We start from the raw sequence: 24,527 nt of genomic DNA, 5'->3' as shown, positions 1-24,527 counted from the left end.
TCCTCAGCTCTGTAACTCTATCTACACTATGAGCTCTACAGAAGGAGGACAATCACCTTTGTTTTCTTTTTTTCCTTTGGGCACTATTTTATTTTTAAAATTTTATTTGTATATTCATTTATTTGGAGTATTCTTTTTTAAATTTAATTTTTAAAATTATTTCCCCAATACAATTTTTTTTTCCACTGGATAGCATGGTGACCCAGTTACACATACATGTACGCATTCTATTTTCTCACATTATCATGCTCCATCATAAGTGACTAGACACAGTTCCCAGTGCTACACAGCAGGATCTCATTGCTCATCCATTCCAAAGGCAGTAGTTTGCATCCATTAACCCCAAGCTCCCAATCCACCCCACTCCCTCCCCCTTGTCAGCCACAGGTCTATTCCCCAAGTTCATGAGTTTCTTTTCTGTGGAAAAGGTTCATTTGTGCCCTATATTAGATTCCAGATATAAGTGATATCATATGGTATTTGTCTTTCTCTTTCTGACTTACTTCACTCAGTATGAGAGTCTCTAGTTCCATCCATGTTGCTGCAAATGGCATTATTTTGTTCTTTTTTATGGCTGAGTAGTATTCCATTGTGTATATATACCACATCTTCCTAATCCAATCATCTGTTGATGGACATTTTGGTTGTTTCCATGTCTTGGCTATTGTGAATAGTGCTGCAATGAACATGCATGTGTCTTTTTAAAGGAAAGTTTGTGTTTTCTTAATCATCTTTTTACTCCTTACATTATCTGAGTCCCTTGTACATAAATTCAGAGAACATACATTAAATTTAGTTGGTAAGGAAGTGTGGATTTCATTGGAGGATTAGCGAGTTTATAGGACAGTATTGTTTGGTTCATTTTCCTTTGAACTTCTATAATGCGTTACACTGGAGGTACTGATTTCAGACTTGGGCTGGGGCCTACTTAGCACAGAAAAATCTCAGGCCAGACTAGCAGCTTCTCTCACTGGCAAGACCTGGGACTAGCACAAGAGAGAAAGAACAGAAGCCTCCTGATGGAGAGAAAAGTATAGGTAAAATGTTTTTGGGAACATATAAAGAATTCAGAAGAGGACAGAGTCGTCAGCAAATGATTTTAAATCCTAGATTATAGAATATTATTTTGGAGTCGGTGGGATCTTGGGCAGAAAGTATAGCTGCTAGCAAAATTGGGATGGTCTTTGGTATAAATTAACCATGAGCATGACATTTCATCAGCAATTCACTCTCTAGTCTCGAATATCTTCTGGTACCTTCTTTCCCTCTCTTCAAAGTAACTTACCTCCAGTTTTATACTCGAGTTTAGCATTCCCCTTGCCTTTAGAAGTGATGATGTAACATTTATATGTACCAGCATCTGTGAGTTGCACATTTTTCAGCCTCAGAGAGGCATTGCCAACTATCACTTGATCAGCAAACACTGCTGTCCGGCCTCTGAACATCTCATCCTGGTCTGACAGGTCATCTTTGCCTTTTTTGAACTCGTGGACCAAGCCCGTAACACCTTCCTTCAGCCACTGTATCACGATATCAGAGAGTTTGATGTCAGGTTCAAAAGTGCAGCTCAGGATTCCATCCTCCCCGATGTTCCCAGCTGAGGTGAGAGTGGTGACTGTGATCGAGTGTCTTCCTACAATTCAGGAAACAAGGGTCAGCACCAAGGGACGCTCTGGAACATCTGCAACCAAATCCTTCACCACTAAAAAGCCAAACAAGAACTTCTGTCATAAATTAAAAATATACAGAAGCGGAGACACGTAATAAAAGATGACATAAGAATAGAAAGAGCATGAAGACCATCGTTTTGACCACTAGAGCAGACCTGCCAGCAGCAGATAAAACAGCCACACAGTAGGTTTTTGAGGCCAAACAACACCATCCTTGAGACCAAACAAAAGAAGAACGAACATACTGGACTTTGGGTTTGAAGATGAGAATTCAAATCCTGGCTTTGTCACTTCAGAGCTTTGTGACCTTGAATGAATCTCTGCATCTCAGTAAAATGGCAGTAATGCTGTCTGGCTTACCTACCTTAAACAGCTCCTGTGAAGGACAAATCCAATGGCTGTGAACTTGATTTACAAACTAATTATACATATAAGGTACTGTTATTCTAACCAAATGTGGCACAGAAATGAAACCTCATGTTAACTAAATGTGGCTAATCATTCTGAAGCATGCAGAATTCTAAAGTTCTTTTGACTCTTGTCTCCGTTTGAATGATGAAGGCATAGAGAGTAGAAGTGACTTGGTCAAGGCTAGAGTGCTAGCTATGTATGGCATAATGAAGAATGGTACTTAATGAAACAGACTTTTGGTCTTAGAAGCACACGCTTCCCTCCAAACACATCAGAAGTATTAATTAGGGTGACAGCCATGTCCACTGCCTCTTCCCCACTTGCCCAGCCCATAGCCCACTCAGTCTGTAAAGGACTGATCAGCTCTCCTTTCTATACAGGAGGCTGCTGACTGGGGATGCCTACAGGGTGATTTAATGAACTGAATCTCCTTGAGAGCCTCCTTCTGTGGTTTCAGTGTGAAGCTAAGGAGAGGGTCTTGGGTCCTTGAGCCCAAGAGGAGAGTGGAGCAGACTCAAAGTGTGAGGGAGAGACCGTGAGAGGAAAAGATGAAGAGAATCCCCCATTCCCAGAGCTGTCTTAGATCCTGAGGGTTTTCGGGTCTAGTTCCTGACCCAAACTCTGAGTATCCTTTTTTTTTTTAACTTTTTTTTTATTACTAAAATGAATTTATCACATCTGTAGACAACCTCTGAGTATCCTTTAAACAAACACTTTATATTGTCATGGTCTGCACAAACCTCTCTTTCTTACAGCCAGAAAAGTCCAACATGATGGGTGCTGGAGCACTTCTCAGCTTCCATACTGGCATTCCTGCCTCTGATCTTTGCCTCCATCTAATCTGTTTTCCATGCATTAATCTTACAGGTAGACTTTAAAGTACAATCTGAGTATGTCAGTTTTCTAATCCCTAATCTTCCATGGATCCCAAGGCTGTGAAGTAAACCTCAGACTAACAGCATGGCCTTCAACGTTAGATACTGCAAAGCACACAGGAAATGCCCATGGATGTCAGCCTTATGGCTACCTTCCCAGCCTCACTTCCCATTATATCCTTTCATAGTCTGTAATGCAGTCTATACAACACCTATATAGAAACTTCCCTAGGCAGAAAAGAAAAGGCCACAATTAGAAAGAAGAAACAAATGAGAAAGCTCACTGGTAAAGGCAAAGATAATATAAAAGCAGGGAAGCACCCATCGACAAATATGGCATCAAAACTAGCAAGCATGAGAAGAGGAAAGGACAAATATAGAACACTGAAAATGCATTTGAAATTAAGAGACCAGGAGCCAAAAATAATTCTGTACACATACATAGGGTTATATCAAAATCTCATGGGAACCACGCACCAAGAAACTACAATGGACACACACATAAAAAAGAAAAAGCCAACCAAACACAATGCTAAAGATAGTCAGCAAATCACAAGAGAAGAGAACAAAAGAGGAAGGGAAGAAAAAAGACCTTAAAAAAAAAAGGAATGAAAACACTATGATTTGCAATAAAATCACAGAACAAATGTAACTATGTTGGAGCGAGGGTAAATTTGTAATTTATAAAGTTCCATTAGAGTTGAATTGAAAAATTACATTTTAGAAAAAATACATGATTAGCACAGTTTATGGGGAGAATGAAAAGGTAATGACATATCTTAGTTCGGTAATCGTGTTACTGAATTAATTTTAATGTGTTGGTCTTGAGCCCACAGGTGGAGCATTTGTTGAACTCTCTCTTAGAAAACTTAATGATGAAGAGTAGGCAGCTGTGGCGTGCCCTGGGGACCCACTGTGGGCTCTGGCTCATTTAAGGTTACGTTAAGGATGTGGCAGATAGAATGAGTATAATGTTGATGAGATCCCCCTCCCTGTAGCAAGTCAAGAGGAGGAATAAAAGCCAGTGAGAATTTAAAAAACCACGGGAACCAAGCCATTGCTTTGCACCCAGAAAGCAATCAATAAATACTTATTTGTTAGATGAGTATATGATGGTTACAAGCGACAAAATGAAATTTAATTTCCAAGCAACAGCACATAAATATTGCTTCTTTCAAAAGGAAATCGGTATTCGAACTTGCAAACAAATATGGGCTTAAGGAGCTGTGTTCTAGTAACCACTGTCTGGCCTGATAGGACTCTCCAGGCTTCTTCACCACCAGGGGCTCTTGTCTGGTTTGTTGAGGGCGAAAGGGCTCTAGGAGATGGGTAGAGGTAGCTATCTACTGATAGAGAATTCTGTTAATTTAACCAGGCACAGGTTTTAAGGATTCTATTGGCTTCTAAGATTCCATCAAACCTCTTTCAAGTGGGATGCCCCAGCCATTTGCTGAAAATGAATTCTCCAGCTCAGGAGGGCTGATTACTATCACAGCACTGGTCTGCCTGGGAAAAGTGGAGCTGTCAAAGGGGAGCAAGCTGAAATTGGAGCCATTCTGCTTTCGCACGGGGTGGGCACTATTCAAATACCCTCCGCAGGAGAAGCAGGAATCACTTGGAAACTGGGGTTATAGGTAACACAAAGCAAGGATTCTTTACAGACAGTATGATTTCGGGATACCCAACTCCACTGGATAAACCTGGAAAATGAACTTTCCTTTGCAATGACTCAGTAAGATAAGTTCTGTCTGAAGCACAGAGAGCATCATCAGCATCGCTGGAACCCAGCGGTCCAGCTGGACCCCACAGCACAGAGCTTAAAGGCAACACACAGGCTTCAGTCTGCACCCGTGGAACCTGGGGTGGTGCCCATGGGTGCCCTTCTTCCCAGAGAAGAAGGCAGGGTTGGGGATAAGTTACTCCTGTAAGAAGAATTAGAAAGGACGCCGGGTCAGGCTAAATAAAAAAACAATATAGGAAAGCAGCAGCAGAGGACAGCATTTGAGAACAGGTGTCAGGCTGTCTGGGTTCAAGTCCCAGCTCCACCACTCACTGGATATAGGAGCTTGGACAGGTTTCCTAACTTCTCTATTCCATGATTTTTTTCATCTGTAAAATAGAGATGCTAATCTTAGCAGCTCCTTCAGAAGGCCCCTGAAGGGACTAAATGATATATAATGCAGGTAAAGAGCTTAACACAGTGCCTGACTTGGCATATGTTAAACCTTGCATCAATGACACTGATAACCGCTATTAATTAGAGTCATTTGGAAAGACTGCAGATCAGAGCACCAATGCTTTAATTATAGTGACTCATTTTAAGCCAGGTAACAACCATGAGAGGGAAGAATGACTCTTCTCCCATTTTAGGAATGAGGATAAAGAGGCTCTGTGGGGTTGAATGATTGCCGAAGACCCTGTATCTAGCAAGCAGCGGAGCCAGCATCCAAGTCCATCTTGTGTGAGTTATTACTAAGCCCGTGCTTTTTCTCCCACATTTTGTTGGTATCCAGGGCCAGATTAAGATATGAGAGCCTACCCACTAAAGCAGTATCCCTACCTCATGTAAAAACAAAAACAATTAAGAGCCATAAAATAAGCATAAGAAAGGCCAACAGCTGTTTATTTTCTCGGATGACTACCATGTTTGAAAAAATCAAATTCTTTGCAAACGACTGCAATGCTCCTGTCTTGGACCCACAAGCACATGCCTGCTTGATTTATCCAGTGTCCAAATATGGAGCCTAATTAGAAGGCAGTGTCCTGCGGCTTCCTGCCCTGGCTCCGCTAACTTCAGGGGAGTTTCCTAGTGTGGCCAGGAACGTGTACAAGTTTTAGAAGGTGCTCTATGAGTGCATTAATAGCACATTATTACTAATGGCACCGACGGCAGCAACGTCAATAACAGTAGCAGCCATTTACTACGCATATATGTCTGGTACTTTATAAATACTTTCTCATTTAATTCCCTCAACAACTCTGTTTTACCAGTATGGTTCTGGAAGGTTATATCTCAAAGGACACAGTTAGTGTCAGACCTGAGGTTAGAACACCTCTGATTCCGAAATGCTTCTACTACACAGAGCTGTTCAGAGTCACCCAACGGGTGAGTGACAGCACAGAGAGTGGGCTGAGTGCAGTCAGGGGCTTTTCCCTTCATGTCCCTCCTTCTCCAAGGGTCATCCCCAAAGGCTGTCCTTAGCCAGGGGGTAATGGGAGCTGCTCGGCCTCTCTTCCCAACAGTTCATCTCAAGTGTGTTCTACATTTTAGAGAGTCCATGTTTAGAACTTGCAAGGAGTAGAATGGCTATGAAAAGGTGACATATACGGCCTCAGCAGAGTTATAGAGAAATAATCATGGTGTTTTTCTGTATTTAGAAATATCTTTACATCTTTAAAAGCTATGGTCTCAGGAATAATACCTGCAAGGCACACCAGAAAACACCCTTCTCTGCCACACCTCTGCGTGAGTGTTATCATCGTTATGGGGTGATGGCTGGGAGTGAGGGCCCTGGAATCAAAGTTCCAAGGCTTGAGATACCGTGGCGCCGGCTTGCTAGCTGTGTGCAACCTTAGGCAAGTTTATAATCAGGACAGAGTCATATTTATCCCCTGTTTGTTGTGGGTAGTAAATCAGATAACATGTGCAAAGTTATTTAGTACAGTGAGGTGCACACAGAAAGGAATCAAAAGATCTCACATTATCATCCTCTGCTTAAGGCTCCTTAATTCATTTCATGGTCTTGTGTATTAAGCCGGCTAACATTTAATTGAATTTATTTAAAGGGTGATAATATAATACTCTCAGGTTAAGGGTTATGGTCCTGTTAATAGAGGCAATTGAGAAAAATCTATCTGAATAGTGTCAAATGAATAAACTGCTCATTTTATCCCAAATAATAATCAGCATTCGCCTTACAAAAACAGGAAGAAGGCAGAAAACCATTTGTTGGTGGTAGGGTTTTAATATTATTTGTACATTGCTTGACTGAGTGAACTGTAATTTTTGTTTATGTATTCAGCCTTCCATGCTTCTGTCCACTTGTCCATTCAAAAAGCACCCAAGGATGGACCCTCAAGTTGTTTTTGTGTCCTGGCTCTTGTAAATAGCGCCATTGTGAACACTGGGGTGCATGTATCTTTTCTAATTAAGAGTTTTCATCTTTTCCAGATATATTCAACAGATCAGTGGACAAAGAAGATGTGAGATATATACACACATATGTACAATGAAATATAAAAAAGAATGAAATAATGCCATTTGTAGCAACATGGATGGACCTAGAGATTACCATACTAAGGGAAATAAGGCAGACAAATATCATGTGATATCACTTATACATAGACTCTAAAAAATAGTACAAATGAACTTATTTACAAAACAAAAACAGACTCACAGACATAGAAAACTTATGATTATCAAAGGGAAAGGGGGGCGCGATAAATTAGGAGTACGGGATTACCAGAGACATACAACCATATATAAAATAAACAGTAAGTCCCCGCTGTATTGCAAGGGAACTATATTGACGTCTTGTAATAACTTAGAAAGGAATTTCTAAAAAGAATACAGATCTATACAATGCACACACATATATTTAAATACATATCTATGCACAACTGAATCACTTTGCTGTGCACTTGAAACTAAGACAATATTGTAAATCAACTATACTTCAATAAAAATTTAAAAAATAAAAGCACTTAAAGAGAACCTCTGTATTCAAGGAACTGAACTAAGTACTTGAGGTCGCTGTAGGTCTGTCTGCAACAGGAAAACATCTAAGGAGCAACATGTTTACTGTCACAGGGAAGCTGTGACAATGTGAAAATTCTTGCTAGGGTGGTCAAAGCCACTCACAAGCAAAATATAACTCCACGAGGGCTCTGATGTCAAGCCGTTTAGCTCTAGGTCCCCAAAAGTTTCGGCACCAAGATTTAGAGGGAAGGACAAACACTGGGGTTTTAATTCAAAGTGGTAAATAAGATCACGAATAGGGCAAATTAACACCAAGGAAGGGGCGTGATGCCTTAGCGAGAAAGCTACCAAAATGGATGCATTGTTACCTTGAAAAGTTAGTCCAAAATTACCAGCCAGTATGTATGTGACAACACACACCCTTTATAGACGTTGTAGAAGTATAGCATACATATGTAAAAACGTACACATAATTGTGCACTGTGACAAACGATCGCCACTTCACCCCATGTACCCAACACCCACACCAAGCACAAGAGCTCTGTCTCCCGGAAGTCCCTCTGTGCCCTCTCCTAATGTCTACTCTCTCCCTCTCCCCAGGGTAAGAACCATTGTTCTGCCTTCTAATAGCAGAGATTCATTTGCCTATTTTTTATACAGATGGTACTATTTTGTGTCTGATTCTGTCACTCAGTATGATGTTTCTCATATGAAAATATACCCACTCTCCTCAGTCACGAGGCAACAGCAGTTAAAATCACAACGATACTGCACAATATCCAGCGTTGGGGAGGACATGGGGCACTGGGTCTCATACACTCTGGAGCAGAGCAACTGGGTAACTCCCTTTGGAAAACTAAATGGCACTATCTTCTAAAAGCAGTGTCTTGGCTTTCCGGACATACTGTTTTGTGAAGTGCTTGTTTTCAGATATTAGAAAAAGCATTAAAAGACACCAAAACACAGCAGAAAGAGGGACATTAACAAAGATAAAAGCCAAAGTTAATTAAAGAAGAAAACAATCAGAGAAAGTAAAAAGAAAGCCGAGAGCTGGTTCCTTCAAACCTGCTGTAAAGCTAAAATTACTCCTTGTAAACCTGTTTTAAGAGGAGAGACAGAAAAAGAAAATGCCCAAGAATAGGAAAAGAGGGGGAAAAATGACAGAGAGAGAAAACAAATTATAAAAGAATATTAGAATGAAACAGGCTAGTGAGCTCAGAAACAGATCCATACCCTTTTGGATACTTGATTTATGAGAAAGAGGCACTCGCAGGAAGTGGGGAAAGGATAGAGTTCTCAGTGAATCTGCTGGGTCACCTGCACAGCCCTGGAACACGTGAAGCTTGACCATTATCTCTGCCCGTGCGTGACCTTATTCTAGATGCTTTGTATAGCCATGAAAGGTAAAACACTAAAGCTTCTAGAAGATAATCTAGAAGAAAATCTTCATGACCTTGGGCTAGGCAGACTTCTCAATCAGGCAGTTTACGAAAAGCTCCAGGTATGAAGGAAAAGATTGATAAGCTGGACGATGTTAAAAGTAAGAATTTTGGCTCATTGAAAGTCATCATTAAAAGAGTGAAAAAAGCAAGCCGAACAAGATGCGTTACAACACATATAACCAAATTGCATCCAGAATAAAGAATTTGTGCATATTAAAAAGATAAGCCAATGGAAAAGTGGATGAAAGACACAACATTTTTGTTGATAAAGTGGGGAGGAGTTCCTATCATGGCACAGTGGTTAACAAATCCGACTAGGAACCATGAAGTTGCGGGTTCGATCCCTGGCCTTGCTCGGTGGGTTAAGGATCCAGTGTTGCTGCAAGCTGTGGTGTAGATTGCAGACACGGCTCGGATCTGGCATTGCTGTGGCTGTGGTGGAGGCCAGCGGCAACAGCTCTGATTAGACTCTTAGCTTGGGAACCTCCATATGCCTCAGGTGCAGCCCTAGAAAGACAAAAGACAAAAAAAAAAGAAAAAGAAAAGAAAAAGAAAGAAAGAAAGAAAAAAAAAGAAAGTGGGAAAGGATGCTATTGTCTTTCCTAGGCAAACACATCTACAAGGAGTTTTCTTCATTGAGGCCTGGTGCTTACTGTTAGGTGGCAGCACACACACACAAGAAGAGGGTGACAGAAAGGGCAGCTGGAACTATAAAAACCAAAGCTATGAAGTGACAGCTCTGGCCACAGAGTAAGTTAAAAGAAATGTGTTGGCATGAGTCAGGTACTTTAAGGGAAATGAAGCAAAGGTCTTGCTTCAGAGAGGACAGCTGCTGGTCTAACTCCCACAAGGTCTTCATTAAATTGGCATCCATAATAGATGCTTCGGAGACATGGTCCAACCGGAAGAGAGAACCATTCCTGCAACTGCTGTCAGTTAGCTGCATTCGGCACCTCACCATCCGTGCCATGATGGCATGTTTCCTACATGGAGCAGCAGTTACGACGAGTTAAGCATCCCCTTTACCTAAGAACCCTGGGTACAAAGACTTGATACTCTTTAACATTTCAGCTGAAGCTTCGTTGCAAAGGACTCATCTACCCCGATCAACCACTGATAGAATGGCTCAGCCACAGCCCTTCACCCGTGATCCCGGAGTGCTGTCTTCAGCACTGTCTGGTAGAGAGACCACTCGGATCGACATTCCGTTTGATTCTCTCAACTACTTGGTGATGTAGACATTATGTCCTCTACTCTGTAAATGAGGAAGCTGAGGCCCAGGGAGTTAAATGATTAAAGTGCAGAGAACAGGAGTTCCCACTGTGGCTCAGTGGTTCACGAAGCCGACTAGGAACCGTGAGGTTGCGGGTTCGATCCCTGGCCTTGCTCAGTGGGTTAAGGATCTGGTGTTGCCCTGAGCTGTGGTGTAGATTGCAGACGCGGCTCGGATCCTGTGTTGCTGTGGCTCTGGTGCAGGCCAGAGGCTATAGCTCTGATTAGACTCCTAGCCCGGGAACCTCCATATGCCAAGGATGTGGCCCTAGAAAAAGACAAAAAGACAAACACATACATAAATAAATAAATAAAGTGCAGAGAACACAGTCAACAATTAGAAGAACCAATGCTCTACCCTGAGGTCCTTGGGTCCAAGCCCTCTGCTCTTTCCATTCTACCACATTGAATGATTAGGGGCTTATTGTCGAGGGGTGAGTGGATCGTGATGATGCAAGAAATCACATACCTGAAATACCAAAACCGATGATAAATGCAATGGCTCCAGCCAGAATAATGATGATGCTAATAATGCTATGGAGAGAGAGAGAGAGACAGGAAATTACTTCTTCTTTCCATTTGACCTGCTGCTTTGCATCCTGGGCTGATACTTCTTATTTCTAAGAGGTGCTACCTAAAGAATCTCATTGTTTTCTTTAGCACAAGCCCTTTTCTAGGAATGGGTGTCTTAGAAAGGAATGGCAAGGATTCCATCCTCCATTTCCGTCCCCCTGGGGCGCTGGGATAATGAAAGGAGTGGCTCTTCTCTCTGACTGTGTGTGTCATCATACGTTCCTCCTTCCAGACCCGTGAAGACCATATACAAAGGCGGCTGGGCAAAAACTGATGGCATTTCTGAAACGCTAGGTGCCACTGTTGGGGGGGGGGAGACTGCTTCTGTACCCAGCCCCTTACATCATTAATCTACCTGTTTTGTCTCCTTCCTTAGACTTTAAAGTTCACTAAGGGCAATGGTCATGTCTCCACTTGGTACCCACTCAGCCTGTAGATCCCCTGTGAGTTTGTTTTCGCTTATTAAAAAATTAACACCTAATTATTGGACAAAGTTTAGAAAATATAAATAAGAAAAAACTGGACAACAAAATCCCCTGTGACGCCCCCATCCAGACATAACTACAGTTAGCTTCTTGATAACATTTCCTGCCAGTGTTTAATGAGCGGATAAACAAATGACATTTGGGAAATAAGCAAATAAGTTACTGAGTGCTAGAATTATGTTGCAGATGTTGTTTTAGGTGCTGTTTATGGATTATGTCTTTTATCTATGTGACAACCTTACGAGGTAAACACATTTATCATCTCTGTTTTACAGGTGAGGAAATGACATAGGTTAAGCATCTTCTCTAAATTCATACCGTCGGTAAGTAGCAGAGCTGGAATTCGAATCGTCTCCAGAATCTGCGCTCGACTACCTGCTACCCTGCCTCCCTGGGGTGGGGGCTCCTGAATGGGGTGTGTCTCTCCTCTCTGCCCAGGGCAACCCATGAGAGGTAAGTGACTCAGACAGAAGAGAAGGTGCAGGGCAGGGCTTGCGTAGTGGCAGAGCAGTTCCTGGGAAGATTGCCCAGGGCTGCCTGCTCCAGTGACTAAGTCATCAGGCAGGTGTCCTCGGCCACACTCTCACTGCTGGCAACTCATGCACTCCTTACACCCACACTCATGTTACGCAATAGGCAGGACAAAAGAGAGGCACAGGAGGCAAAGAATGATGCTACAGAGAAAAGGGACGCACTGGGCATTTTACTTGCCGCCCTGAATAGGCTCATTGTACTCAGGGATGAGCCCTCCAGAGAGGAACGGCAGACTCACAAGAAACTGTTTGAGTAAACAGTTCCCTGTGGGTTAAACCCTCATGAGGTACAGCCGTAGAGGCAGCAACTGAATGAGCAAAATGAAGCCTTGGATGAGAGGGTTATCTGCCATCGATTCCAAGAGGATTTGCACCTGACCACGCCCCCTGTCTTTACACACCTGGTGTGGCCAGAGGTCTGACTGGTCTAAGGGTGTGAGGACAGCCAGACAAACTCACAGCAAGACGTGCTCTCTGGCTCTTGGACCACTGAGCCTGACAGCAGACTTGCATTTGTGACCCAGGAATTCACTTACTTTGGGTGAATTACTTCTTCTCTCTGAGGCTCAGTTTCACTATCTTTAAAATGGAACTAAGAGTAATCGTAGTGCAGCGGAAATGAATCTGACTGGTAACTATGGGGTTGTGGGTTCGATACCTGGCCTAGCTCAGTGGGTTAAGGATCTGGTGGTGGTGTAGGCTGCAGATGTGGCTCGGATCCTGCATTGCTGTGGCTGTGGTGTAGGCTGGCCGCTGTAGCTCCGATTCGACCCCTACCCCTCCGATTGGACTCCATGTGCCTTGGGTGTGGCCTTAGAAAAAGCAAAAAAAAAAAAAAAAAGTAATCCCTGTTTTACCTGCTATGAAAGTCATGTGGGTTGAAGAGTATCCCCCACCAAATTCATATCTTGAAGTCCCAACCCCCGACCCTCAGAATATGCCTTTATTTGGAAATAGTTACTGCAGATGTAATTAGTTAAGATGACGTCATACTGGATTAGGGTGGGCCCCGGATTCAATATGACTGGTGTCCTTACAAAAGGGGGAAATTTGGACACAAGACACTTGCAGGGAAAACACCATGTGAAGATGAAAGCAGAGATCTGTAAGCCAAGCAACACCAAAGATGGCCAGCAAACTACCAGAACCTGTGGGAGAGGCCTGGGGGAGTCTCCCTCATAGCCTTGGAAGGACCAACCCCGCTGACACCTGGACTGCTGGTCTCCAGAACAGGGTGGCAGTATTTCTTTCTCTTGTACCAGTAGGTGGTTCTCTGTTTCAGCAGCCCTGGTGTACCAACACAAACGGATTGGTGCAAGACCACATTTGACAGTGATTGGTGCAAATTCCATAAAGGGCTATCCCTGTGTTACTTTTTACCATGAAAAAGTTTACTTGTGGCTGTTTGCTGCAAGATTATTATTAGAAGCTATGACTTAAATCTGGAGAATAACCCAACTGATGATAATAAAAAAATATTACAGAATTTTGATATATCAAAAATAGCACGTACTAGGCTTGGTGCAAGCATTCACTATGCATTTTCCTCATTTGTTTGAATTAATAAGTCTTGCATTCGCTTTAGTTTCTCCCATATCCTTCCATTTCTACCTCTACTGCTCCTGGTCACCACCATGTCTCACCAGCACCACTGCAACACTCTCCTGATAGATAGTCCTGCGTCTACTCTACACCTCTCCAACCCATCCTTCACATGGCCAGAACCAGTGGTGACGTGAGAATTTCTGTATAAGTGTGGTTTGAGGGGTGGGGGGCGCTAACCTCATCGGCAAGCAGGGCCAGGGGTGATCACTGAGGCAGTATAATGCTGTCATCACAAGCATGGCCTCTGGACCCAGCCTGAATAGGTTCAAGTCCAGGCAACACCACTCACTAATTGTGTGACCTCCTTGTGAAGATTGAGTTAACACATTTTATTTTTTATCTTTTTGGGGCTGCACCCACTGCATATGGAATATCCCAGGCTAAGAGTAGGATCGGAGCTGTAGCTGCCGGCCTACGCCACAGCCATACCAACTCAGGATCTGAGCCGCGTCTGCGACCTACACCACAGCTCATGACAATATCAGATCCTTAACCCACTGAGCGAGGCCAGGGATCAAACCTGCATCCTTGTGGGTATTAGTTGGGTTCATTACCGCTGAGTCATGATGGGAACTCCGAGTTGTCACATTTTAAAACATCACCTAGAACAGTGTCTTGCACATAGAAAGCTTCAATTAAGCAGTAGCTATTCTCGTCCTTGTTTTCCTCTTATGGTTACATAGCAAGCACATGTTCCTAAGTATAGGTTTCCTTGGTGCTGCTGATGGATATGGTTGAGGGGACCACCTGGGGGTTGGCTATTGAGCTGCTGGTAAGAATGATTATGAAACAAATCAGAATAGTCCTCTGCTTAGAACTTCAAGTGCCTTTCCATTTTCCTCATGATAAAAATCCATGCTTTGATGTGGCCAACACGGCCTTGCAAAGGGGGGTCTCGCCCTCTCTCTCCAGCCTTGCCTCCCTCCACCCTGCCCCTGGCATCCTGCACTCCAGCCACACTGGACCATCACAGACCCCCTGCACAGGCCCACCTACTCTAAGGAGAGGGTCGGGCAGCAAAGACACTGGATAGATACCTGGAAACTGAGCAGCAGGGGGAACAGTGGAGGTTGTATGTTTCCAGCAAAGCCCCTGAGCCCACCTCCCTTACCCCCAGGCCCACGTGCTTCCCTTGCTGTGGAAGCAGAACCCTGCTGTCTGCCAGCAAGTTCCCTGTCTAAGCGGAAATCACCCTGATGTTTGTTTGGAACTGGTATTCCCTTGGGAAACAACCACCTCCAGAGCCTTGGAAAGAGAAGCAGGAACTACTAAAGCAGCCATGTGAAATAATTCCCGTCCACCGCTTATTCATTTCTTAAAAGATGCGTAAGATATTTTACAGAAGGCGTTCTTACATGGCTTTTTGGTTTTTACTTCCCCAGAGTAATTTCCAATAACCATGCTACAGAAAAATTTTTTTTTTTGGCTGTGGCCATGGCATACAAAATTCCCAGGCTGAGGGACTGAACCAACACTGGATCCTTAACCCACTCAGCTACCAGGGAACTCCAGCGACAGAAAATCTTCAATGCAAAACGACGTCTTCTAACCACAACCTTGGACTTCATAACGCATATGTGTTAGACACTCCTTCCAAAAGGGCCCGGGTGAAGGTCAATGTCTTTAGAGAATTTGTTCATTTAGTAAACATTTATTAAGTACGTACTACATGAAAGACTCTCTTCTGGGCAAAACAGAGAAAGCGTAGAAGAGAACAAAGTGCCTGTCCTCAAGGAGCTTAGAATGTAACTGAGATAAAACACACACACACAAATACAATATACACAGACACAGCTGTGTGCACGCATACACACACACACCACTGTGATAAGACACAACGTGGTCAGAACTTCAATACAGAGGAAAAGCAAGTTCTCACAGGAATTCTGGGGAGGTAGGAAGTTTTAAATCCGAGAGAAATAGAATCAAAATGCATTTTCAGGAACACATTTCAAAGACAGTGGAGAGAAAGGCTTTATTCAGAAATATATTTAGCTAATTCATGCTGCTACACACTCCCTCTCCCAGGCAGATGCACAAAGAAAAGTGGTTATTTCTGCTGCAGCGGGTGGGCTCAGGACCCACCCATCCCACCTCAGGGCTCTGGGCTGAGAGGTGATGGCAGAGGTGAAAGGCAGACCTCAGCCTTTCAGGGGAGGGACCGGTCTTGCAGCTGGGACTCTGCACCCCCCCCCGCCACGTACCCGAGGATGCCCTCGAGAGTTTCCTTCCCGGGTCTTTGCTTCGACGGCCGCCGCCTTCTGCGGCACTTGAAAGAAACGAGGCTTTTCTGTTAAGAAATGACACACGTCTCTGAAGAAGCTCAACATTCTACAAAATCACACAATGAAGGGAACAGGGCTTGTGGGACAAAATAGAGTTAAGGACAAGCCATTTAAAATCTCTGTGATTTTGGAATCGGTCTCTGAGAGACACAGCCATTGGGACCTTGAGAGAGAAGCGGGACAGGTGAAGCGGGCAGCTCCGTAGGCCCACAAGCTGCTTCGAGGGAAATGAACAAGGCACAGCATCAGCTGAGTGGTATCTCCGGCCTAAGGTGCTGGGAGTTGGGGTCGGGGTGGGGCTCTGAAGGTGGGTATGGAGCGGGAGCTAGAACCTGGGAGGTGTAAGGCCGGGACGGGCTTCTCTGGGTGGGAGCCTCCAGTGCAGATGTTCATTTAAAATTAAAAGAAAAAAGAATGGAAAGCCACACGGAGCCCTTCTCACTGAAGCTGTCACTCTTCTCTGCTGTTGCAGCCCCCCTTGCCTTGGGAAAAATTGCTTCTGTACCAACACTAACTCCATGTTAAACTGTTACTGTTCCCCTATTTTTTTTCTTTCTTCCTTTTTTTTTTTCCTTTTTTTTGTATGTTTAGGGCTGTATCCTTGGCACATGGAAGTTCCCAGGCTAGGGGTCGAATTAGAACTGCAGGTGCCGGCCCACACAGCAGCCATAGCAACGTGGATCTGAGCCACATCTGTGGCCTACACTGTGACTCACACCAGTGCTGGCTCCTTACCACTGAGCGGGGCCAGGGATCAAACCCACATCCTCATGGAAACTAGTTGGGTTCATTACCACTGAGCCACAAGGGGAACGCCTAGTCCCCCATTTTTGAACTACATATGAGCTAATTGGTGCTATAGAAATCTATATTGCAGTAGACAGACTGTATGAATGAACTGCCAAGAAATAAACGAGGATGCAGATATCTGGCTCTTAAGGACAAGCTCTCATTGTAGCGGAGGTCCATGAGCATGCTAAGACAGGAGCTAATGCTTATGGGTCACGTTCTGGGTGCCAGTGCTACGCATGCAGAGTCTCATTCATTGCCTACAACACTGGGGTGACCTAAGCACCACCATCTTTACCCTTTTCCACGTGGGAAATTGAGGCTTCGCCTTAGCAAAGGACCAAGCTCTCCCAGCTAAAGTGGGAGAGCTGGATCTCCAAGTCAGGGAGTTCAACATGTGAGGCTGTGCTCCCGAGAGCCATACTTCTAGAAAAAGGGTCACAGGGCAGGAGGCCACAAGTGGGGAAGGCTTCCCCCCAAGCCCCAAGCCCTGCACATCTTCTCTAGCCCCACTGCTGGCTGAAAACAAGGATCTTCTGGGTCTGTTAGGCAGCTGTGTAGAACACTCATGCTGCAAACCATGAAGTGGTCTTTATTTCATTCAAACTTTAGTGGTTTCTACGTGGTCCAGTTTCAGCCTCCTTGTCAAACACGCAGCAAACTGAGAGACACGGCTCTGCACACAGACCCTCAGCTCACCTCCACTCATGTAGCTGATAAATGAGCAACCCTCTGAAAACGAGACACGTGAGCAAACATGGGATTAATCTGAATGCATTCTACTCTCAGATTAAATATTACCGACAGAATAGTTGAGCAAATCAAGTACATACATGAATTAATCAAACCTATTACTTTGTTTATAAACAGAGTGTCTAGGTTTGTAAAGGAATGTTGACTTTGAAGACACTTAGCCTGTCCAAAGAATTTCTCTCTTTTTTTCCCCCTCAAAAGGAGACAAGGCATTATTTTTAAACACTGAAACACAGCATTGGGCTTCAAGGTAACATGACATGCCCATTTTCTAGATATTGGTTCGTCTAGGTTGTGGGTTTCAGAGAAGCTTAGGTTGCTGTGTACACAATTCTTTTTCTCCCTGAGGAACCCGGGGTGTAGAGCATGTTTCCCCATCTCTCTGTTCGTTCCTCTCCTTCGTCTCTTTATGTTGGAAAATCAAGGCCAGCTTGGACCCAGAGAACTGAAAGCATGAGTGTTGCATGGAGGGTCAGCAAGAAACTGGCAAAGAGGAGGAGCTGTTCCTTGGAGCTTGAGCGTCCGTGGAAGAGGGGCCGTCCTCTTTGGGCAGCCCTGCTCTGTCCATACTGCTTTCATCACAGCGGACTATGCGGCGTGGTGCCCGGGAAAGGGATTTTAGGAAACGGCCTATGGGAGATCCGAGTGCTTTTAAGTTCAGGTTGAGGCATCCTCTCTTCTCTCAAGCTGCCACTAGGGGTCAGGACACAGTACCATTGGGGCTCCAAAGCCCCGGCTCCAGGATCATCACACCGTACCTGGGCCCACCAGGAAGACGGGACCAGCAAAGAGACGTCATCTCCTGTACCACTTCTTCTGAATGACTGAGAGTGGTGGCCCAGGATATCATGTTGCAGAAGAATGCAAGGCTGCCTCAGGGCTCAGCAGCAGGGGGCCACCCCTGGCTAGCGATTTCTAAGTGAACATGCAGGCTACACGTGTGCCATCCTGGCGTGAGCAGCAGCACACGAAAGGGGCTTTAACGGACCCATCACTACAAACAACCCAGGTCTTAGGCTTTTTTTTTACATTAAAAAAAAGTTAAAGTACAATTGATTTACAATTCTATGCCAATTTCTATTTAGCAACGTGACCTAGTCATTCATATATACTTCCTCTTTCCCCCTTTTTAGGGCTGTGCTTGTGGCACATGAAGTTCCCAGGCTAGGGGTCCAATGAGAGCTGCAGCTGCCCACCTACACCATAGCCACAGCAACACCAGATCGGAGACAGGTCTGCCACCTACACCACAACTCACGGCAATGCTGGATCCTTTAAGCCACTGAGCGAGGTCAGGGATCAGACCCACATCCTCATGGATACTCGTTGGGTTCATTACCACTGAGACACAGTGGACTCCTACATTGCCTTGTCTTATATTATCTTCCATCCTGTTCTATCCCAAGAGACTGGATTAGTTCCCTGGGCTGTACAGTAGGCCCTCATTGGTCTAATTTAATAGCAAAGTAGTGACAATCCAGTGGCAGTGGTAGCTGACACTTCCCTCTGCACATTTTGGGCCCTTGCTTTAAGAAGAACACTGACTAGTGTGCATACCTAGGGCAGGGTTTCACAAGCTCAGTCCTATTGACAGTTTGGGCCGATGACTCTTGGTGATGGGGCTGTCCTGTGCATTGTAGGATGTTTAGTGCCCATAGCACCCCTGCCCCTCTTGTGACAACCTGAAATGTCTTCGATGCCTCCCGCCAGTTGAGAACCATTGATCTAGGAGAAGTGGGACCAGGGTGATGGTGTGATTAGAAGACAAGACTTTTGAAGAATAGTTAGAGAAACAAGGGTAGTCGAATGTAAAGAGGATCCCTGGAAAGGCTCTATGGGCCTATTCTCCATCACTCTGGAAGCAATGAAGCAGCAGGTGAAAGTTCTAGGAGGTCAGGCTTAGATTCTGCACATGGAGAAACTTTCCAGCATTGCTTTCTGGCCCTGGCCCCAGACTGCGTTTCCCATCGCTGGGTGTGGACATACAGGCGGGGGCTGAGCAAACACTTACGGAGGGAAGTGGGTAGGCAGGCGTATCTGGCACCAAATAAGGGTTGGAACAATTCTGAAAGTCCCACTCAAATGCCGTGGTAATATGACTCTGTAACTTTATATGCCCTGGGATTTGCTCTGGCCTTGCCTTGGCCACAGTTGCGTATTCTGTATATGCCTCCAAAACCTTTATTACTCATATAACAACAGAAAGCTGATATTTACAGAGTGCATGACCTCATTTATTGCCTTTAACCCCCACAACACCCCAGTGAGGTAGGTACCGAGGCTTTGTGTTAAGGAACTCATCCAAGGGCTCATCCTCGGGAAATTAGACTCCACCGTCCTTGGCCTTCGTTATTATACTGTATTTTATATAAATCCCAAATTTTGCAAACCCCAGGGTTCAAGCCCATTTCCAGGCTCACGTCTTGTACAGCTGTAACCTGTGGAAGGGCACTGGGCCCAGTTTTACAGAGGGGAAGGAGTCCCTCTCTCAGAAGCTATCTTTTGTCTGAAACTCCAGAAGAAAAACAGAAAGGGGGAGCATCAGGTGGAAACATACAGAACGTTCATAACCAGACACCCTTCCCTAAAAGATGTTTGTATTCTATTTTGCTCTTAAGCCGGCTCTAGGCATTCCCGCCCCCCTGATTGCTGGCAAAGCACCGCATTAGCATTTCATCAGCCTTCCAGCCGCACAAGCGGAGTGAGACCAAAGTCAATACAAGGTTGATTACAAGTCCTTTTCCTAATCATACCTGTATTTCCCGTTCCTCCTTATTCTCATTGCAGAGAAAAAAGACTCCTTCAGCGCTATAACTGATCCCATTGTGTTTAATAACTAACACACTTCAAACCTTTTATGAACCTCCCACAAAGTGTCTGCACTGTTAGAGAAGCCAGGCGTTGCCTGAGCACCCTGTGTGGTCTGACCTGCAATAGCCTGATTGGAAGTCTGTCCAAGTGGATGGGAGGAGGGATTTGCAGGGTGCCCACAGCATCTCAGGTGAGCTTGGGCTCCTAACAAGCCCTTGCTTTTCATGCTCGCTCTTGCTCTTTGGGCTGCTCTTCCCTCACCCCTGCCTTCTCCCCAGCGTGTCCCCTCCTCACCTTGTTCTCCAACCCCTCCTTCCTCCGGCTCAGCGCAGACCAGGGCAGGAGCACTGCTCGATGACCGCCTGGTCGGTTCTGGAACGGAGCACCCAGAGAGAAGGCGCGGCCACCCCTCTGCCCTGATGAGCGCCGCAGAGAGCCTGGCGCTCTCTACCTAAGGAAGCCTTGCTCAGAGCGAGGGCTCAGATCACCGAGAGTGCTGTGATTCACCCTAGACCCGTGTCCAAATTACACCCTTCTCTCTCCACGGGACTGCTGTAAGGGTCCAAAGATACCAAACCATGCTTCAAAAAGTATAAATATTAGCTATTATTTTAAAACTGTAAATGCTCCCACTCAACCATACAAAAGAACAAAATTATGCTATTTGCAGCAACTTGGATACAACCAGAGATTCTCATACTAAGGGAAGTAAGTCAGAAAGACAAACACCAGATGATATCACTTATATGTGGTATCTAAAATATGGCACAAATGAACCTATCTACAAAACAGAACCAGACTCACAGACATGGAGAACAGACTTGTGGTTGCCCAGGGGGAGGGAATGGAATGGACTGGGATGCAAACGATTACATTTAGAATGGATAAGCAATGAGGTCCTACAGGACTGCACAGGGAACTCTATCCAGTCTCTTGGACCACGATGGAACAGAATATCAAAAAGGTAATGTATATATATGTATATAATGTATATATATGTCATTTTGCCGTGCAGCAGTGATTGGCACAACACTGAAAACCAACTATAATGTTTAGAAATTGTAAATGTTAATTTTTAATTTTTTGTACTCCTTCTTGGTACCCCCTCTCATTTAAATGACTTCTCATTGCTGTAGATTAAAGTTTAAACTGAGCCCGGAATTTAAGACCATTCTAAAAGGCCCCATGCTGTGTGTCTGTCTAACCCTTCTCTCCCTCTGGAGCCCTGCATTCCCATCAGGCTGATCTCTGTTTTTTTGTGTGTTTTTTGCCTTTTTTTTTTTTTTTTCTAGGGCGGCTCCCGTGGCATATGGAGGTTCCCAGGCTAGGGGTCAAATTGGAGCTATAGCCACTGGCCTATGCCACAGCCACAGCAACGCAGGATCTGAGCCGCGTCTGCGACCTACACTGCAGCTCACGGCAACGCCAGATCCTTAACCCACTGAGCAAGGCCAGGAATCGAACCTGCAACCTCATGGTTCTTAGTCGGATTCGTTAACCACTGCTCTACGACAGGAACTCCTGATCTGTGTGTTGTCCCCGGCTGCCCCCTGCCTAGACATCCTTCTACCTCCTCCCTGGTTATCAAAAGCAGGTCCCATGCAAAGCCCAGCTCCGCTCTGCTTCTGCCATCTTTCCTGAGGACCTGGCCCAGAGCACGCTCTCCTTTCTCCTTCCTTAATGGATTTGAGGGAGTGGGCCAGGAAGGTGAACCCCAGGCCCTGTGAGAGAGGAGGATGGCCCGGCACTGGGGTTTGGGAGGTGAGCTGGGAGGCAGGAGCTGGACCTGAGAAGGTTTGCTGGGGAAGACCAGGGCAGGCTCCCACTGTAAACCATTTCTCTCCATCCGTCACTGCGATCTGGGCTCGGGCAGGTGGAAGGCCCACCGAGCCGAAATGATCTGTCATCTAGATCAAGTCAGCAACACCCTAACGTCACAGTGACCGTTTGCCTTTTTGTTCCTTGTCCTGCCTCAGGAATCATGCACTGTCACTGCAGAGATTCAGAGAACGACGTGGGCCATCTCCTCTCAGAAAGCCCAGCCCTGGGACCAGTTTTGTTGTTTGTTCATTAATAAAGCTGGAAACAGGTACATCTGTCACCCAAGCACGGATACCTGTCTCATCCAGTCTGAGGCCTCTGCGTTCTGAAACGGAGCACTGTCATTTCTGTACACTCCAAGGCTCACACTCAGTATTTCAGTCACACGAAAAACTATCCCCAGAGAAAAGCAGACAGCTGTTTCCTGGAAATCAGTAGGGCCATGGTGTGCAGTTTTCCAAAAGTTCTACCAGGAGTTCCACTGCAAATCCTCACCTGCTAGGACCCATATTCTCTTCTTTTTAGACATGGATGCAGTTCTGCAGGTGCAGCCGTGTAAAGTTTTGGAGGATGGAGGTGCGGCAATCAGGTTGCTGGACCCATTCTTTAGGGCCTGGCCTGCCTGAGCTGCACTCATCAGCTGCCCTGGAGCTGCCCTGTGTGCCACAAGCCTTGGTTGCCCACACCAAGGGCAGTTCTGAAACCCAAGGCAGGGAGATACTCCCCTGTCCTAGGATCCATGGCTGTCATTGCGTTACACTCCTCTGTGGACCCGTCTTGTCTGTTACAGACACAAAGGAAGTTCCCCTGGCCTTCCGGGAAATCCCTGGAATCTGTATCCTGCCTCGGTCCCAGAGCTGGGCTTGAACCAGGGCCTTCTTATGATTTCAGACTCTGCTCTTGCTTGGTCTTTCCCCTCTGGTCCAGCCTGAGTCCTGGGGCCCTGGTCTCAGCTTTCTCCTAGAGAGTCATGGCTCCTGCCTTCTCCCTGAGGCTCCTTGTGAGAAGGAGACAACTCTATTCTCTTAAACCCATGCCAAGGCCCAGCCCAGACCCCGCGGGCCACCCTAACCCACTGCAGTCCAGGGCCTGGCACCGACCCAGACACTGGTGACAGGGCTAAAATGGAATACAAGACTCCTATTTTATCTTCTGATTAAGGCCTCTACACATTCAGACACCAGAGTTTAAGATCTGAGATGAAAGCTTACGATTTAAAAGCTTAAGATTTAATCTCATGTATTGATTTGAGCATAAAAAGTGAAGACTTGAATTCTGAAAGTTTAAGAAGTTTGAACACAAATATAAGCTCAAGAAGAGTTTACTTAAATTTGTGGATATGTTATCTCATTCCTTGCCCCCTGCCTCCACGTTCCACTTTTTTTTTTTTTTTTTGCATTTTAGGGCCATACCTGCAGCATGTGGAAGTTCCCAGACCAGGGGTCAAAGTGGACCTGTAGCCACCGAGCTATGGCACAGCCACAGTCACACTAGATCCGAGCTACATCTGCGACCTACACCACAGCTCACGGAAACACCAGATCCTTTACCCACTGAGCAAGGCCAGGGATTGAACACACCTCCTCATGGATACTAGTCGGATTTCTTTCCACTGAGCCATGACGGGAACTCCCCATGTTCCATTTATTCTAAACTCTGTTGGGCTCTGAAAGAGGTTAGGCTCTTGCCTCTATGCTTTGTTCATGCTGTTTTTCTAGTTCTTGGAACAGGGTTGGGATTTCTTAAGTGTTTATTAAATACATGCTCCACCTTAGCGAATGCTTCTCTCAGAGGGTCTAGCACCCGCCCGGGATTCCAACTTGATGAAGTAATGAATAAATTCAGTATCAATACTGTGTTACTAAGGGAAACTAACACTAACTTTTGAGCAGTCAATTGTGGGTGAGATTGTCATTTATCTTCCTCTCTAAAGGAAAATCATGTTTTAAAAATTGTGGTATGTGAAATCTTGCTGGTGCTACACATTATAACCAAATGCCTTAGAGTCCTGGAAACAGGAGACGATCTGGTTGGCTGGGGTCAAGAAGGCAACATGGAAAAGGAATTCGTTGAGAACAGCAGGGCTTGATTGCTTGTTAAACGTGTCCCGTGGTCGTTTCCCTTCACAAATGAATACAAGTAAGTCACCTTTAAAAAATAACAATCCTACTTTAAAAACGCTTACATACAACAAAACCAGGCAAAACCACCTACATATTTTTGAACACTTGGTTTTGCGGGCAAGAAAAAGAAGAGGGATTTGCAAAGGCTAAAAATGAAGGGACATGAATCCAGACATGCAAGAGAGTGGTGAACACACTGTGGCAAGAGAGGGGTTCCCAGCACCAAAAGCAACTCTCTTAGGAGGCAGGCAGAACACAGAGACAAAGCGAAGTAGCCACACAAGTGAGGGCTCGAATTGGAGACTCACATTAGCTCGGATCCCTATTCTCCCAAAGGGCAATCATCTCATTTGGTCTTGATTCTGAGAGAAGAGGAAAAA

At 45.1% G+C, this 24,527-nt stretch overlaps 1 protein-coding gene across 7 annotated transcripts in view; it reads right to left on the bottom strand.

Annotated features, from left to right (window-relative positions):
* Window positions 1-24,527, bottom strand: part of VTCN1 (V-set domain containing T-cell activation inhibitor 1) — a 194,301-nt gene that overhangs the window by 17,015 nt on the left and 152,759 nt on the right. For 3 of the 7 annotated variants that reach the window (XM_021089976.1, XM_021089974.1, XM_021089978.1), the window contains 2 exons: window positions 10,839-10,903; window positions 1,286-1,520 (listed from right to left, as the gene is read on the bottom strand). In XM_021089976.1, the coding sequence (XP_020945635.1) occupies window positions 1,286-1,445 (160 nt within the window). In that variant the 5' untranslated portion in view covers window positions 1,446-1,520; window positions 10,839-10,903. Of the gene's footprint in view, window positions 1-1,285; window positions 1,634-10,838; window positions 10,904-12,618; window positions 12,661-20,145; window positions 20,895-24,527 lie in introns of those variants that run through there. The other 4 variants (XM_013997235.2, XM_021089977.1, XM_021089979.1 and 1 more) reach the window with 4 other exon arrangements.

The sequence above is a fragment of the Sus scrofa genome, chromosome 4, assembly GCF_000003025.6.
Source record: "Sus scrofa isolate TJ Tabasco breed Duroc chromosome 4, Sscrofa11.1, whole genome shotgun sequence".
Classification (NCBI taxonomy): domain Eukaryota; kingdom Metazoa; phylum Chordata; class Mammalia; order Artiodactyla; family Suidae; genus Sus; species Sus scrofa.
The sequence above is the reverse complement of the archived record's forward strand: the minus strand, read 5'-3'. Positions and strand labels throughout refer to the sequence as shown.